The sequence below is a fragment of the Hyperolius riggenbachi genome, chromosome 3, assembly GCF_040937935.1.
Source record: "Hyperolius riggenbachi isolate aHypRig1 chromosome 3, aHypRig1.pri, whole genome shotgun sequence".
Lineage (NCBI taxonomy): Eukaryota > Metazoa > Chordata > Amphibia > Anura > Hyperoliidae > Hyperolius > Hyperolius riggenbachi.
Genome location: NC_090648.1, coordinates 62,745,358 through 62,760,145, shown reverse-complemented (window position 1 = coordinate 62,760,145; position 14,788 = coordinate 62,745,358). Strand labels below are relative to the sequence as shown.

General features: G+C 48.9%; 1 protein-coding gene across 1 annotated transcript in view; it reads right to left on the bottom strand.

Annotated features, from left to right (window-relative positions):
* CACNA1A (calcium voltage-gated channel subunit alpha1 A) overlaps positions 1-14,788 on the bottom strand; it is a 313,214-nt gene that overhangs the window by 141,849 nt on the left and 156,577 nt on the right. Inside the window, exons 22-23 of the mRNA XM_068274204.1 lie at positions 13,434-13,493; positions 7,068-7,174 (exon numbers count right to left, since the gene is read on the bottom strand). Coding sequence (XP_068130305.1) covers positions 7,068-7,174; positions 13,434-13,493 — 167 coding nt within the window. The remainder of the gene's footprint in view (positions 1-7,067; positions 7,175-13,433; positions 13,494-14,788) is intronic.

The following is a 14,788-nucleotide window of genomic DNA, read 5'->3' as shown; positions in this document are numbered from 1 at the left end:
GGCAGCTACGTAAGCCTCTGAAGGTCTAAAGGCTCAGAATACACAGAATAGGTGTTAGAAAAAATGGTACGTGTTGAACCGGATTTAGCCTTGCAATGCATATATATAAACAGGTTAGCTGGACTCATGGCAAGACTTGGCACTAGGCACACTTAACATAAGCTAGATGAAGCTTCTCCATGGTAGGCATGAACTACCAATTCTACCAAAAAAACAGCATGTCTGCAGGATGAGCATTGTTCTTGCCACTTAACCTCCCTACCACATCATGTCACGGCCCTGCCGCTCCACCTCCTGAAGAACAGGTATTTAGCCTGCAGTCTAACGACAAGTCTGTTAGCCTCAGCCCAACCATGTTTCCTGAGGGATCGGGTATGGATCCCCAAAAGACAACTTGACTTGTACATGTGTAAGAGGCTTTAGACTAGAGGCGCCAGCTCACCATCCATGACCCATGTTAACATTACTGTCCCTGTAGCACAGAAATAAAGTATTTAGCATACCAGGCAAGCAAAGGGGATGGGGGGGGGGGGGGGGAAGAGATGGCTGGGTTGGTCTGGGTATGGGGGCAGCTAGCACACTTGCAGTGGGGCAAACGAACCTGCGTGCACATCCAGATTTGTTAAGTTTTGGGTGCCTATAGACTCCTGAGATGTACAAGTAAATCTGGCGCAAGCTTAAATTATGGAGTGGTTATTGGATCTGATAAGCCAAGGTCTTCCCGGCTCAAGGTGGTCATTTGGCAAAGGATATTTTGATAAAAAGCAAAAGTTGACGATAGACCACTCAGGACAATGAACAAGACCAGAGAAGAAAGACAGCATGTAGGAGACCCTCTTGAAAAACATATGTATATTTTCTTTAAATTGGCAGAACAACTACTGCAGTTTGAAAAGGCAACTCTAGCAGTGGCAGAAGATCTTAGATTCTCATTACAGTCGGAATATGTTCTACTGGAGTATAGCCGGCCTATTACTCATGGGTCCCTGTTATGCATTTTAGTGTCAGTAGCTCTGATAATGTCTGCAAAGTGATGAAGAAGAGAGAGACAGGCTGAGAAAGGACAAATGGACATTACCGCTGGTTGCTCCTGGAGGAGGCAGCCGGTGTAGGAATGAGAGGGAATTAATCACACAGAGACATGACGCCACAAACATAAACATACTGTACATGAAAGACAAGTCAAATCAAGTGAGTGAACCACATATGAGTAAAGAGACCAACATCATGTCCTCTCGACAGGCCCCCCTCTTCTCATGGTCCTCAAGTTCAGACAATTGCTGGATGGAATTCCACGAACAACGAACAAATGGCCATCAAGTCTCAAACAGTGCACAGACGTCTGGGCTTTTTTGTAGTAATGTAAAACTTAATTCTCTTATTTTTCTTTACACCAAAAGAACATAGGACCCCTGCATCTGGAAAAAAATCTACTTATATGGAATGGAAAGAGAGATATGACTGGTTGCTGCAGGCAGAACAGACAGTCTTTTAAGGTGCCCATACATCCAGCTATGTATGGTCAGATCGACCAAGAGAGATTTCTCTCTGATCGAATCTGATCAGAGTGAGAGCTGTTGCTTGCCCATACACCGCAGGCCGATTCCCAATATCCAGAAATGGCCTAGCGATGCCATCTGCCTGGCAGATGCCCTCGACTTGGTGGGAGTTTTGTGGAATTTCTCACCAGTCTCACTGGCATGACACCCGGTGCCCTCTGGTGTCAACTCGGTTACTGCAAGGGTGGTACCACATGGCATGTATGGTCAGGGTCGGTTCAAGGGGCCCTGTGGCCCTGGCTGGGGCAAACTTTAGCATTCCCCCCCCCCCATTACCCCTCTGCTCCCCGTGGCCCTGCTGCAAGTATATTAGCAGCCATAATTACCTTATTCCCAGCGGGTGAGCAGGTGGGCAGCGGCTGTACTCGGAGACACACTGTCTCCCTCCTTCTCTATGACCCGGTGCGTCATGTGTAAACACACGCCTGGTCATAGAGTGGGAGGGAGACAGCGTGTCTCCGAGTGCAGCCGCTGCCCACCCGCTCACCTGCCGGGAATAAGGTAATTATGGCTGCTAATATACTTGCGGCAGGGCCCCGGGGAGCAGTGCGAGCAGGGGGGAGGGGGGGAGGGAGGGGGAGCTATTGGAAAAGAAAATATAGCAGGGTCGGTGCTGCTGGGGCCTCAGCAGAGGTCGGGCCCCCCTTTGCCTTTATGGTAGCGCCGGCCCTGTGTATGGTGCCACTTGGTACTGGCACTCAGTAACAGGGGTGATGGGATGACTCTGGCAATCACACCAGTGGGATAGGTGAGAATTTAGTGCTCGATCAAAGCAATGGACCGATTCCGGCCCGAAATTGATCAAATCATCAAACATATTGTGGCACATATTTTCATCTGATTCAATAGATTTATCGAATAAGATGGTCGATTGAGCCACAAAATCTCTGGATGTATGGCCACCTTTAGACTTGTACATGTAGCTTGCCTGGACGTAAGGTAGTTAAAAGATTATCAGTCGACTAAATAATTACTTATGAGATTCATGTACTGAATAGATTTTCTTATAGAAGGCATGCTGCTACATCTTAACATGCAAACAATATTCAAATATATCATTATTACTTGCACAAATACAGTATATATTTACTTTCTTATTCTGCCAGACAAGACTGATTTACTGGAGAGGATACAGGACTACTCATTTGTGACCATTTATAAATCTTTAAAATGTTCTACAGTTCTTAAACCTTATGATAAGGTAGCACTATTGTGAAAATTCAGATAGAAATACTCTGCTTATTACGGCAGAGGTGGAATGCTGGGCTGCCCTCTGGAGATGAATCCATTATTCACGCACCTTATTTTAGAAGCACAGCAGTCTATTACTGTATGTTGTGCAGATGCAGAGCCCACCCGGGGTCAGGACGGGGTGCTGGTTTTATGTGTTATCTGTACGCAAGGTATTAGTCATTCTCTCAAGAACAAGAGACTCAATATACTGAGCAGTGTGACCAATCCTGAGTAACAGTACAGAGGATGCTGGGTCAGGAGCCAGAAGAAAAGAACCTTCTGCTGGGTACACACGTTGTGATTTCCCGCTCGATCCGCGGGATCGATTCGATTATTTCCAACATGTTCGATCGGGTTTCGAAGGATACAGCCGTCGATTTCGCATATTAAGTATGGCTGTGTCCATCGAAACCAGATCGAACATGTTGGAAATAATCGAATCGATCCCGCGGATCGAGCGGGAAATCACAACGTGTGTACCCAGCATTCTAACTGATGGTTCCCCCTGGACTCACTGTGGATTACGCCACACAGATAAAGTCCTGGCGAGACCGGAAGCTAAGAGTAGAGAAAGTCAATGAGATGCACTTAACCTAGTATAGAAATTCAAAACACCTTCTTAGCCTATCACATTGTTAGTGAGATAATGGCAGTTGGGGCTGTTTTTTTTCTTGTCTGCCAGTAGTAAAGATGCTGACCTGCAGGCTCAAGGTGGATCAAACAATATACAAATATCAACTACGGATAACATGGCAAATATCACTTATTTCTTGAGCTATCTACTATTTTTTTACTTCTCTCTTTGCAAGGTATTGGCGTATTTTCCCCGCCTACTACTATCTTTCGATAAAGTTTCTCTTTAATTCAATCTTTGTGCAACTTGGGAGTCCGGCCAATCAAAATCAGAAAAAAAGAGATTTTTACTGGCCTATCCCCAAGCCACATACAGTTTGAATGAAATTTGTATGTAAATTGGAATTATTGGCAGCTCAATGACCATCTCTATCTGGAAGGCTTGTACTGCAAGATGTCTAGCTACGTAGCCACACAGCCATATGCCTGGGTACAGCCTTATTTGATGTATGTGTCTGTTGCGTTTTTGCAAGTATGTCACGCAGAAGCATTTCCCAAGCAATAGTGGCCTCAGGGGCCTAACAACAGGTGGTAGTGGGAGTGGGGTATAGGAGACATAGTCAGCCCACATTTTATCAGGCCTATCAGCTCTGCAAGTCACTTTGCTGGCTACAAACTAATTCCTAGCTAGCCTCCTTGTAGGCTGGTACTTACTAGCATTCCTTGCAGCTTGTGACATCAGAGGTCACATGACAGCAGCAGGGAACACATGGGAGAATATTCTTAGTTGTGTGCTGAATCATCTGTCAGACAGTGAGGACAATTCTCTGTGCAGCTCTCCTTAGAGGGGTTTATAGCTGGGCCCCATCCTAATTTGCCTTAAAGGGAACAAAGCACCTTTTTTCCTGCAGTTTCTCCTGGTTTTAATAGCTATAGGAGCTGCCATGTCTCCCCCCACCCCTTCTAACTGCCCTTATTTATCCAGAAGGAAGGTGTGAAGATAGCATCTGTGACATCTCTAAACTCTTTGAAGAACAGTATCCTTTCTCCCCACCCACCTACTAATAAAACCTTTTGTTTGCTCTCTGCTAATGTGTGCAATAAAATAATTACACAAGTCGTTTTCTGCCTGAAATTTCTGTGGTTGGGCAGAAGTAGGGTAATAAAAAGCCTCTGTTAAACTTTTAAATGTAAAAAGAAGAGGTCAAATTGAAGTATTCTTAATAACGAGCCACATTATTAGCATGCATTTTTAATGTGCAATTAAGATATCCTGGGTGCTAAAAAGCTTTTAATTAGACTTTTCTAAGATTAAACTAACAGCAGAGAGTTGTAATATCCATATACTGTATAACGAATGTTGCTGATTTTTGACATCTGTTGATTTTAAATACTGATTCTCTTAATCAGGACATGATCACGATCCCCAGTTATGCTTGTATTGGCTGTGGCACTAGTCGGCGTCTGGTAGGTTATGGGCACACATTGATGATGCAATACGATGAAAGATGTAACGGATTTGTGCACTGCCTGCTACTCACATGTAGAAGACAATCACATACAGATTACAAGCATTCTAAGAAGGTTTCTTGTAGTAAAAAGACACCAACGTAATGGTGCATGCGGATGGAATATTTTCAGGGGTCAGAAAGGTCAGGGTTAGAGGTCACTGTGAAGGTTTTGTAGACCATAAAGTTCAGGCTAAACTATCCAATTAGGGGAAGGGTTTGAGAGATAGTTTAATTAACAGGCATCAAAGAAAGGTATGGGAATTTTTATGGTACATACACATGCTAGATTTTCACTGTTAGAACAATGTTAAACATGGTTGTTTATGGTCATCGCATGCAAAAATCGAGCTTTAGTACAGCTGTCCCACAACATCCTTTAGTGATCAGGTTAAGGGTTAGACATGGGACAGTGGGTTAAGGTAAGGTTAAGCTAGGTAAAGGAGAAGCCATAGTAGAGGAGGGAGTTACGGTTAGACATGGGATAGTGGGTGAAGGTAAGAATAAGCTAGGTAAGGGGTCAGTCATTGGAGTGGAGGAAGCTAGGGTTAGACATAGGACAGTGGGTGAAGGTAAGAATAAGGTAGGTAAGGGATCAGTCATAGGAGTGGAGGAAGCTAGGGTTAGACATAGGACAGTGGGTGAAGGTAAGAATAAGCTAGGTAAGGGGTCAGTCATAGGAGTGGAGGAAGCTAGGGTTAGACATAGGACAGTGGGTGAAGGTAAGAATAAGCTAGGTAAGGGGTCAGTCATAGGAGTGGAGGAAGCTAGGGTTAGACATAGGACAGTGGGTGAAGGTAAGAATAAGCTAGGTAAGGGATCAGCCATAGGAGTGGAGGAAGCTAGGGTTAGACATAGGACAGTGGGTGAAGGTAAGAATAAGCTAGGTAAGGGATCAGCCATAGGAGTGGAGGAAGCTAGGGTTAGACATAGGACAGTGTGTAAAGGTAAGAATAAGCTAGGTAAGGGGTCAGTCATAGGAGAGGAGGAAGCTAGGGTTAGACATAGGACAGTGGGTGAAGGTAAGAATAAGCTAGGTAAGGGATCAGCCATAGGAGTGGAGGAAGCTAGGGTTAGACATAGGACAGTGGGTGAAGGTAAGAATAAGCTAGGTAAGGGGTAAGTCATAGGAGAGGAGGAAGTTAGGGTTAGACATGGGACAGTGGGTGAAGGTAAGTTTAAGCTAGGTAAGGGATCAGTCATAGTAGAGGAGGGAGTTATGGTTAGACATGGGACAGTGGGTGAAGGTAAGGTTAAGGTGAAGGTAAGGGATCAGTCATAGTAAGGGGTCAGTCATAGAGGAAGGAGTTAGGGTTAGACATGGGATAGTGGGTGAAGGTAAGAAAAGTAGGTTAAGCCAGGTAAGCGATTAGTCGTAGGAGAGGTGGAAGCTAGGGTAGGACATGGGATAGTGGGTGGATGTAAGGTTAAGCTAGGTAAGGGATCAGTCATAGTAGAGGAGGGAGTTAGTGTTACACAAATGAGACGGTAAAAAGGTTAAGCTAGGTAAGGGATCATTTATAGGACAGAAAATAATATATTACATCAACTGAACTCCATCATGGTCAACTTTTGCATGCGAAGCAGGAAATGTGGGCGACCACTATCGGCAGAAACCTGGGCACTGTCATAGGTGCCATTATAATTTGCAGCTTTACTGTGAAATTTGGGTGCGGATTGGTGGCAGAGGTCGGTTAAGGTTAAGCATGGGGGGAAAGGGGGGCGGGGTAAGGTTGGGTGTGGGGGGTGTTTTTAAAGGTTAGGTGGAGGGGGGTGGTTAAGGTTAGGCATCGGTAAGGGAGGGTTCTGTGTGAGAACAGGGTTAGGTCAAGTTGTTGTAAAATATTGGTATTATTTTACCGACATTCTAGTAGCCAAAATTGTACGCCCAAATTTCCACGCACCCCTTTTTCATGCACGCCTCACGTGCACTGGGCCACATCATGTGTCCAACATACAAAAGAGTTATTGATAGTGATGTCTATAATTATTTACAATCAGATTGATGCAAACAAGGCCAAGCCAATCATGGCAGTCAACTTATGCCTGCATTCATTAGTAATAATGCCATTAAATATCTTTCCATGCATTAACACGACGCCATTGGCCAAACATTCCTGCCCAAGGAGACAAGTATTACCATGATCCAAACTATCTGCTGTGACCAAGGAGTTTAAGAAAGTTAAGAACTTACGAGAAAGCAAAAGCTACCAGTGCACCACAAACTACGATGAAATCGAGGATGTTCCACAGGTCTCGGAAGTAAGCTCCCTGGTGAAGAATGAGACCCAGATCCACCATCTATGGAGAGAAGAATGATAGTTGAACCAAAGCAGACAGTCTCATCATCAGCGTAACCATTTCTGCTCAGTTTATCCTAATGAAGACAATATACTCATGGTCAGCTATGACAAATTATTACTTCTGCCCAGTTATGAGCCTGGCCCTGGACCTTCTCTATATGCCCAGGACAGGTCCAGATGGAACGTACCTGAGGTCATCCACATTATGCTTGAGGAAGAACTGTCTTTACCCTAGAAAGCTTTAAAATGAACCTGATGTGTAATTCCAATAAAAAACAGATACATCAGGAGAGGGAAGGTTCTGGGTCCTATTGAGCCTTCCCGTTCTTCTCGTGGTACCCTCGTTCCAGCGCTGTCTACCCATTAGCAGTCTCCAACCGACAGGTCAGACTGCTCTCTTCTGCCGCGGGAGGATTCGGAAGTCTTCGGGAGCCCGGGCGGCTCCGAGGTGCACATGCGCCAGCACGCTCTCCTGCGCACTCAGGCTTGCCCAGTATGGAGCCGCCCATTTTCGGGAGCCCGAGTGCCTGAGACTTCCAAAGCCTCCTGCAACGGGAGATTTGAATGGGGAAGACAGCAATGGAACAAAGTGACCATGAGAGGAACAGGAAGGCTCTATAGGACCCAGAGCCTTCCCTCTCCTTAGGTAAGTATCTGTTTTTTTATTTGAATTATTCTGCAGGTTTGCATTAAATGTTGTACTCTGTGGCTCAGCCAACAGCACAGCCTGCATTCAGCCCAACAAAACCCAAAATGTAAGTATTTAATTCCCAAAAGCAATTATTATACTTAGCATAAATGATAAGTGTTACTTTTCACACTGCATTTTCAAAATATTAAAATCTGTGCTTTATAGCTGTGCTTGCCTGCAGCTGTACACCTACGGATTCAGCTACAGAATCCCAGCACTTTGCCGCTAATTGTTCAGAAAGTGAGCAGACTGTGGCAGCGTAATGACAAACATCCCTTCTGCATAACACTGAATACAGATAAGGTGAGCACTAAACCATGCAGCTAAAGAAACAAATGTGCAAACTATTCCCATGCTGCACTCTCCTCACTGCCTCTGTCACAGCAGCTCTTAGTTATTACTGCTACCCAAATGCTTTCTGCTGTAATGCTGGGAAATGTAGTCTGGTCTTCCAACTTTGGGAGTCACATGGTCACTTCTAATTGACCCGCCTACCAGTTACATTTACACAGAGAAGAAAGCAAACTGTAGTACGGCTTGACCAGCACATTCGGCCCATGATACAGCTATTTTATCTACCTATACAAGGTCCATTTTATTTATCACCCTGATTTTTATTAGAATTGGCCTTGTTCTTTTTGGGTTCATTTAGCCACACCTAAGGCATGTTTTGCTCCACATCTGGTTCACTCTCCTTATTATCTGAATTTAAATAGGAACCTGTAGTGAGAGGTATATGGAGGCTGCCATATTTATTTCCTTTTAAACAATGCACATTGCCTGGCTGTCCTGCTGATCCTCTGCTTCTAATACTTTTAGCTATAGACCCTGAACAAGCATGCTGCAGATGTTTGTGACTGAAGTCTGACTAGATTAGCTGCATGCTTGTTTCAGGTCAGTGATTCAGACATTACTGCAGCCAAAGATATTATTATTATTATTTAGTATTTATATAGCGCCGACATATTACGCAGCGCTGTACAGTGTATATAGATATCTTGTCACTAACTGTCCCTCAAAGGAGCTCACAATCTAATCCCTACCATTGCCATATGTCTATATTATGTAGTGTAAGTACTGTAGTCTAGGGCCAATTTTTTTTAGGGGGAGCCAATTAACTTATCCGTATGTTTTTGGAATGTGGGAGGAAACCGGAGTGCCCGGAGGAAACCCACGCAGACACGGAGAGAACATACAAACTCTTTGCAGATAGTGCCCTGGCTGGGATTCGAACCAGGGACCCAGTGCTGCAAGGCGAGAGAGCTAACCACTACGCCACCGTGCTGCCCAGCAGGAAAGCCAGGCAACTGGCATTGCTTGAAAGGAAAGGAATATAGCAGTCTCCATATCCCTTTCACTACAGGGTCACTTTAATGACAGACAGGACATGTATAAGCAATTTGGAATAAGCAATATGAGCTAGCTGTTAAAAGGAAGGAGTTAGTAACCTGAGAGCTGGGCGAAGCTAGGGCGAGAAGGGGCGTGACCGGGTGGGCTCTGAGCTGGACTGTCCAAGAACAATAGGGTCGCCAGGTGTGAAAGAAAGTTGGAGTGTCCTGGCCAGGGCCAGGACACTATAAGACCAGGGGGCTGGCCTGGCAGCCTTCCTTTTGGGATCGTGTGGATGCAGCAAACTTCTCTCTTCGCTGGAGCAAAGGCTGGGGTAAGTGCAGGCTTTTCTTACTAGGCCCTTAGACAGAAATCTCTCCCCAACCTTCTCCCAGCATCAGGCCCACAAACAGCAGCTCCCCTCCCGGCAGAAACATGCAATTTCGCAGAACTGCAGAGTCTAATTAACATCCCATCTCATACTGCCTCTGGGCACTCCAGGCCTCCCTCCCATCCAGCCTCGGTAGCCCCTTTAGTGCCAGCCAATCCACCCATCCCTCCCAGCGCAGCCCATCGCTTCACATCCATTTCAGCCCACCCATCCCAGCCACCATCCATTTCAGCCCACCCATCCCAGCCACCCCGTCCCAGCGATACCACCCCAGTGCCCCGACCCATCCAACACATACGAAGCCCCCCCCCCACCCTCCCCAAACAGCTGCACAGTATACCAACAGGGACAGCCATGGATGCCCCTATACAGCAGCTTTGGGACCGGGTGCGGGCCATGCCGGGGGAGCAGGGGATGCTGTGGCTGCAGGCCCAGCTCACTAACCTGTCTGGGGCTCCACGGCCGGAGGGCACGAGGAGAAGGAGGCCTCCGGTCCGCTTCAGCCCCGCAGGTTCCCCAGCCAGGAGCAGGAGGCGGGGGGAGGAAGGTCCCATCACTGCGGAGGTCGGCATGGGGGGCGGCGGGGCCCAGTCCCAAGTAGCAGGTCAGCAGGGGAGAACAGCGGCGGCGGATTGTGGGGGGCGGGGGGAGGAGGGCCCCATCGGAGCGGAGGTCAGCGCGGGGAACATGGGGGCCCAGGCAGCGGCGGCGGATTGCGGGGAACGCAATGGTGGGGCGGATAGGGGCCGGAGTGGGGAGACTCGCTCGCCCGTACAGGAGCAGGCAGAAGGTCCACGCCCCCTCCCTCTCCCCCCTCGAGGCCCAACCCAAAATGGCCGCCGCAAGGAGCTCCCACAAGATGGCCGCCACCCGGGTCTCCAAAAAAATGGCCGCCGTCCCAGCTCCTCAAGCCCACGGCAAAATGGCCGCCGCCGGGACAATGCAGGCAAGTGGCCCTGTCAGCGCGTCCAACGCGGCGGCGAACGCAGCGGTGGGGCCAGGGGGGGCCCTGCATCAACCCCCGCAGCGCAGCGCACCCCATCCCCAACCAGCCACCAAGCGGCCACCCCCACCCATAGGCCGTACAGACATGGCCATCTAGGGGGACCCAGCCCAGCCCCGAGCCTGCAGGCACTGGGACAAGTAAAGGGCTCACCGCAGAGCCCCAACACGGATCCGGGAGCCGTTGGGGGGAGGCAGGGGCCACAGACAGAGGGGGCCCCAGGAGGACAGAGGGACGCAGGGCAGCACAGGGGGGGGGGGGCCGCAAGGCTAGGGGGAAGAGGGCAGCGGGCAGGGGGGCCACGAGAAGCCAGGGTGGGGGTCAGGGGGCAGCACTGAGGCCCGGCAGGTGGGAGGGGGGCAGAGGGCGGCAACAACAGCCGGAGCACGCCACGGAGGTGAGTTCGGCAGAGGAGGGGGGGGAGAGCGAAGGAGACCAGGAGGAGGATCAGGGCCAGTACGGGGGCCAGCAAGAGGGCGGATGGGGATATCAAGAAGGCGCGTGGGAAGCGAGGGTGGACCAGGCGCAAGGCCGGGCCAGCAGCAGCGGGGAAGGACGGCAGCAGCAGGGCGCGCGGCAGCGGTACAACTGGGCGGAGGGAGTTGCCTCTTTCTTATTGCCTCAGCAGGTCGCCCATCACGGCTCCGGGGAGCAGATAGCTCAGGGGCCACATGGAAGAGATGGACCAGCGGCACTCCAGGAGGCGGAAAACCAAGCAGGTGAGACTAACAAAACGATTGCCAACGAAATGTATGCTTCTACAACTGCTAACGGTGTTTCTCAGGAGGGGGACCAGCGGGCTTTACTGCTGGAAATCCTAAAGGCCATTAGGGCAAATAATACAACCCAGCAGGGAGGGGCCTGGGGTGGGGGTGAGGAAGCAAGGCCCGCGAAGCAGACGGAGGTGTGCGGCTCGGTTCCAGAGGTTGGGAACGGTCAACCGCCGGTCGCCGCAGCCCCAGAGGTGGCAACGACCGAGAAGCCCGGACGGGCACCCCGTCTAGCCGATTCGGCTAAGAGCAGCACCTACATCTGCTTTGCGGGCCCCTTAGGTTTCCACGTGTCAGATGAAACAAAGGAAAAAATTTGGAAGGGTCAGTACATTGACATATTCACAGTACTCCCCCTGGATAACTTTAACATAGACAAGTGGGAAATGGGCAAAGAACACCGCAAGGAGGAGGACAACATAAGGCGAATGTATAGACTAATACCCAGGACATTCCCCAACTGGTCTAGGGCGTTTCACATCTTCGCCAGCATAGTGGGGGAAAAGAACCCAGAACAATGCGCAGCAATGTTCTGTTACTTGGACGGCATCAGGGAAGCACACCACAAATACGGAGGGAAGGCCTGGCTGCTATACGATGAGCAGTTTCGCCAAAGGATGGCAGTCAGGTCATCTTTGACGTGGGAACACAGGGACATCATGCTATGGATGTCGCTGAGTAGCCCAGACAAGCCGGAGTACGGTAGCGAGTACAAGGGGGGCCACAACACCCCTTTTAGAGCGCAGGACGGCGGGGCAGATGCCTCACTGGCCCAGCAGAAAAAAGGTTTATGCTGGAAATACAACAATGACACCTGCGAGCGGGGATCCACATGCAGATATAAGCACGATTGCGCAGCCTGCGGGGCCAGCGGGCATCCAGGGGCTAACTGTTTCAAAAGAAACAAGAACACACAGGGAACCAAGACAGAGCAATGAACGGGGAGAGGGGGTCACGCCAGTTAACATCGCGGCGATGGCCCCATGGCTAGTTAGGTACCCCAACAGGGAGCAAGCCGACCTTCTAGCATATGGCGTTTGGCCAAGCAGATCGGCCTGCTCAAACGGCAAACGCAAAACTATAACCAACCTACACATCTCCCCCCTAGGGGGGGGGGGGCCTCAAAAGAGAGGCAAGTAAATATCGCTTAACCCATCACCTATCACACCCATGGGGCACGTCGGTAAACGACGGGATCGACCCAGGCTTAACGGCCATCACGCTGGCACGGCGGATTGGAACTACCGGGCGCACTGGAGGTATATGGCCGCAGTGAACACGAAAGTCGGCTGTTTCAACTGGCTTTTGCATTAACCTTTCCATGGAGCTCTAAGGTGGGGGAGCGGGTATGCCCCAATAGAAGTAGGGGGGGGGGGTACAGCGGGAGGATATCTCGCTGTCTCTTTTATATGGCCTGAGAGAGGCTCTCGAGGCAGCGCTCTGCGTGTGGGCGGGCATTCGTCCTTGAGAGGGAAAAGACGAATGCTGTGGCGGGTCCTTGACAATGCCGTATCTTTGGACATCGAGAAAGTATTCCCCACCGAGCTGGCATAACCAATTAATGCGCCAAATGAGGATCCCATAATGGAATATATATGATAATGATAATGGATAATGGCAATAATGGATAATGCAATAATGTATAATGTGATAATGTAAGCCGAAGGCTGGTGGCCGGCACGGGAGGGCATTGTCAAGGGACCTGCAGAGCGCTCAAGCTCCCCGCCATCTGTCAATAGAAATATGTTGTGATTGTAATATGTTTTTGTTTCCTTCCCCCCCTTTTTATTTCAGTGTTTCTTGTCACAGCTCATTTAATGTTTAATGTCAACACTGTAATAAAGCTGTGGCCTTATAACTCCAATTGGGTGTCATAGCTTTTGTTACGGTAATTAATAAGGTCGGCTCAAATAGGGCCCTACCCTGGTCAGGGTCCCTATCTTTTTCTCATTATAGGCACAGTATATGATCTGCACTGTTCTATCTACAGACCACCTACGCACTGAGCACACAGGGTGGCCAATCCCCAGATTTAACACCTCTGTAATCAGCTGATGCCACTTCACTTCCTACCTTGATAACCATCTCGAAGGTGAAGACGCCAGTGAACACATAGTCAAAATACCGCAGAACCTGAAGACAGAAAGAAATGTGATTAACAAACCGACAGGTCACAAATGAGATGTTTTACATGATTAGTATACCTTTGTCAAACAACAAGTCTTTTTCTCAGGCGCTGACTATGCCTGATGGCCATTCCGCTCATTGGGAGCTTCTTCCAAGGCATAATCAGAGCCCTGCACCCACCGCCCATACATCCAACAGGCACCTCCAGAATGTGCTACACTTTGGACGTTTTCACTGGTGTTCCACTAGCCGCTGCGCGTCCTACAAGACTCGCGGCGGCACTTCCTCTTCTGCGAGTGCGCAGCCGAATCTTGGAAGCCGGTGCATGCACGGCTATGGGATTCGCTGCCACTCGCAATGTCAGCCGAACCGCTATGACAAGCAATTTGGCCGGCGGCACCATTATTCCCATGACAGTTTCCCCGCACGATTTGCCTGTTTTCAGCACTAGTGGAAACCCTGAAGGGTTGAAGAAGAGAAAGGTTCACAGACAGGAAACTGCTAGGACCTTGGTCATGACATCACACTGTGGGAGGGGTTTCACCACAATATCAGCCAAACCGAGCCCCCTGATGATCTATTCAAGAAAAGCTTAAGATTTCTCGTGGGAAAGGGGTTATCGGCTACTGATTGGGATAAAGTCAATTCTGGGTTAAAGTTCCTCTCTAAGCAGTGCCGGATCATGGCTAATGCTCAAGCAGTGCTAGCTATCCCACCCCACAGGCTACCCCAACAAACTTGCTCACAGCCAGTCAGCAGTACCTTTCTACAGCTGTAGAGCCTGTTAGCTATCATTAGGCTTATTCTACCAGGGTGATTTAGAAATGATGTATCCCCTATGCAGGGCATACCACACACACCAGTAAGGTTTGCATATGACTGCCTAGAGACAGAGTCAGCTCCAAGCACAGTCATTCCTCTAGGAGGGAACACTTCCATGTTGCACAGACTATTGTAGAAGCCTGCGTACAACTTCCCCGATTCCATTGTTCCTGCCATTCTTGAGTCCTCATTAAAGTGGACCTGAACTCTTGCACAGGACATAAGGATAGAGAAATGCACATTGTGTGTATTTAGAAAGTTTAGCCTGTCTAATTCCCCCTCATCTGTGGCTAATCCCAAGTTGTAATTTGATCTCTCAGCTGTGTCAGCACAGGAATCTATGCTGCCTCTGGAGAGCAGCTAATTTGTAAACACAGGATGTTAACCCTACGTCTGCTTCCTTGAAAGCAGGAAGTAGACACACTGAAGATTAATTGCAAGATGTGTATCAGCTGTAATAAAGAAATGTTTTTCTTCAA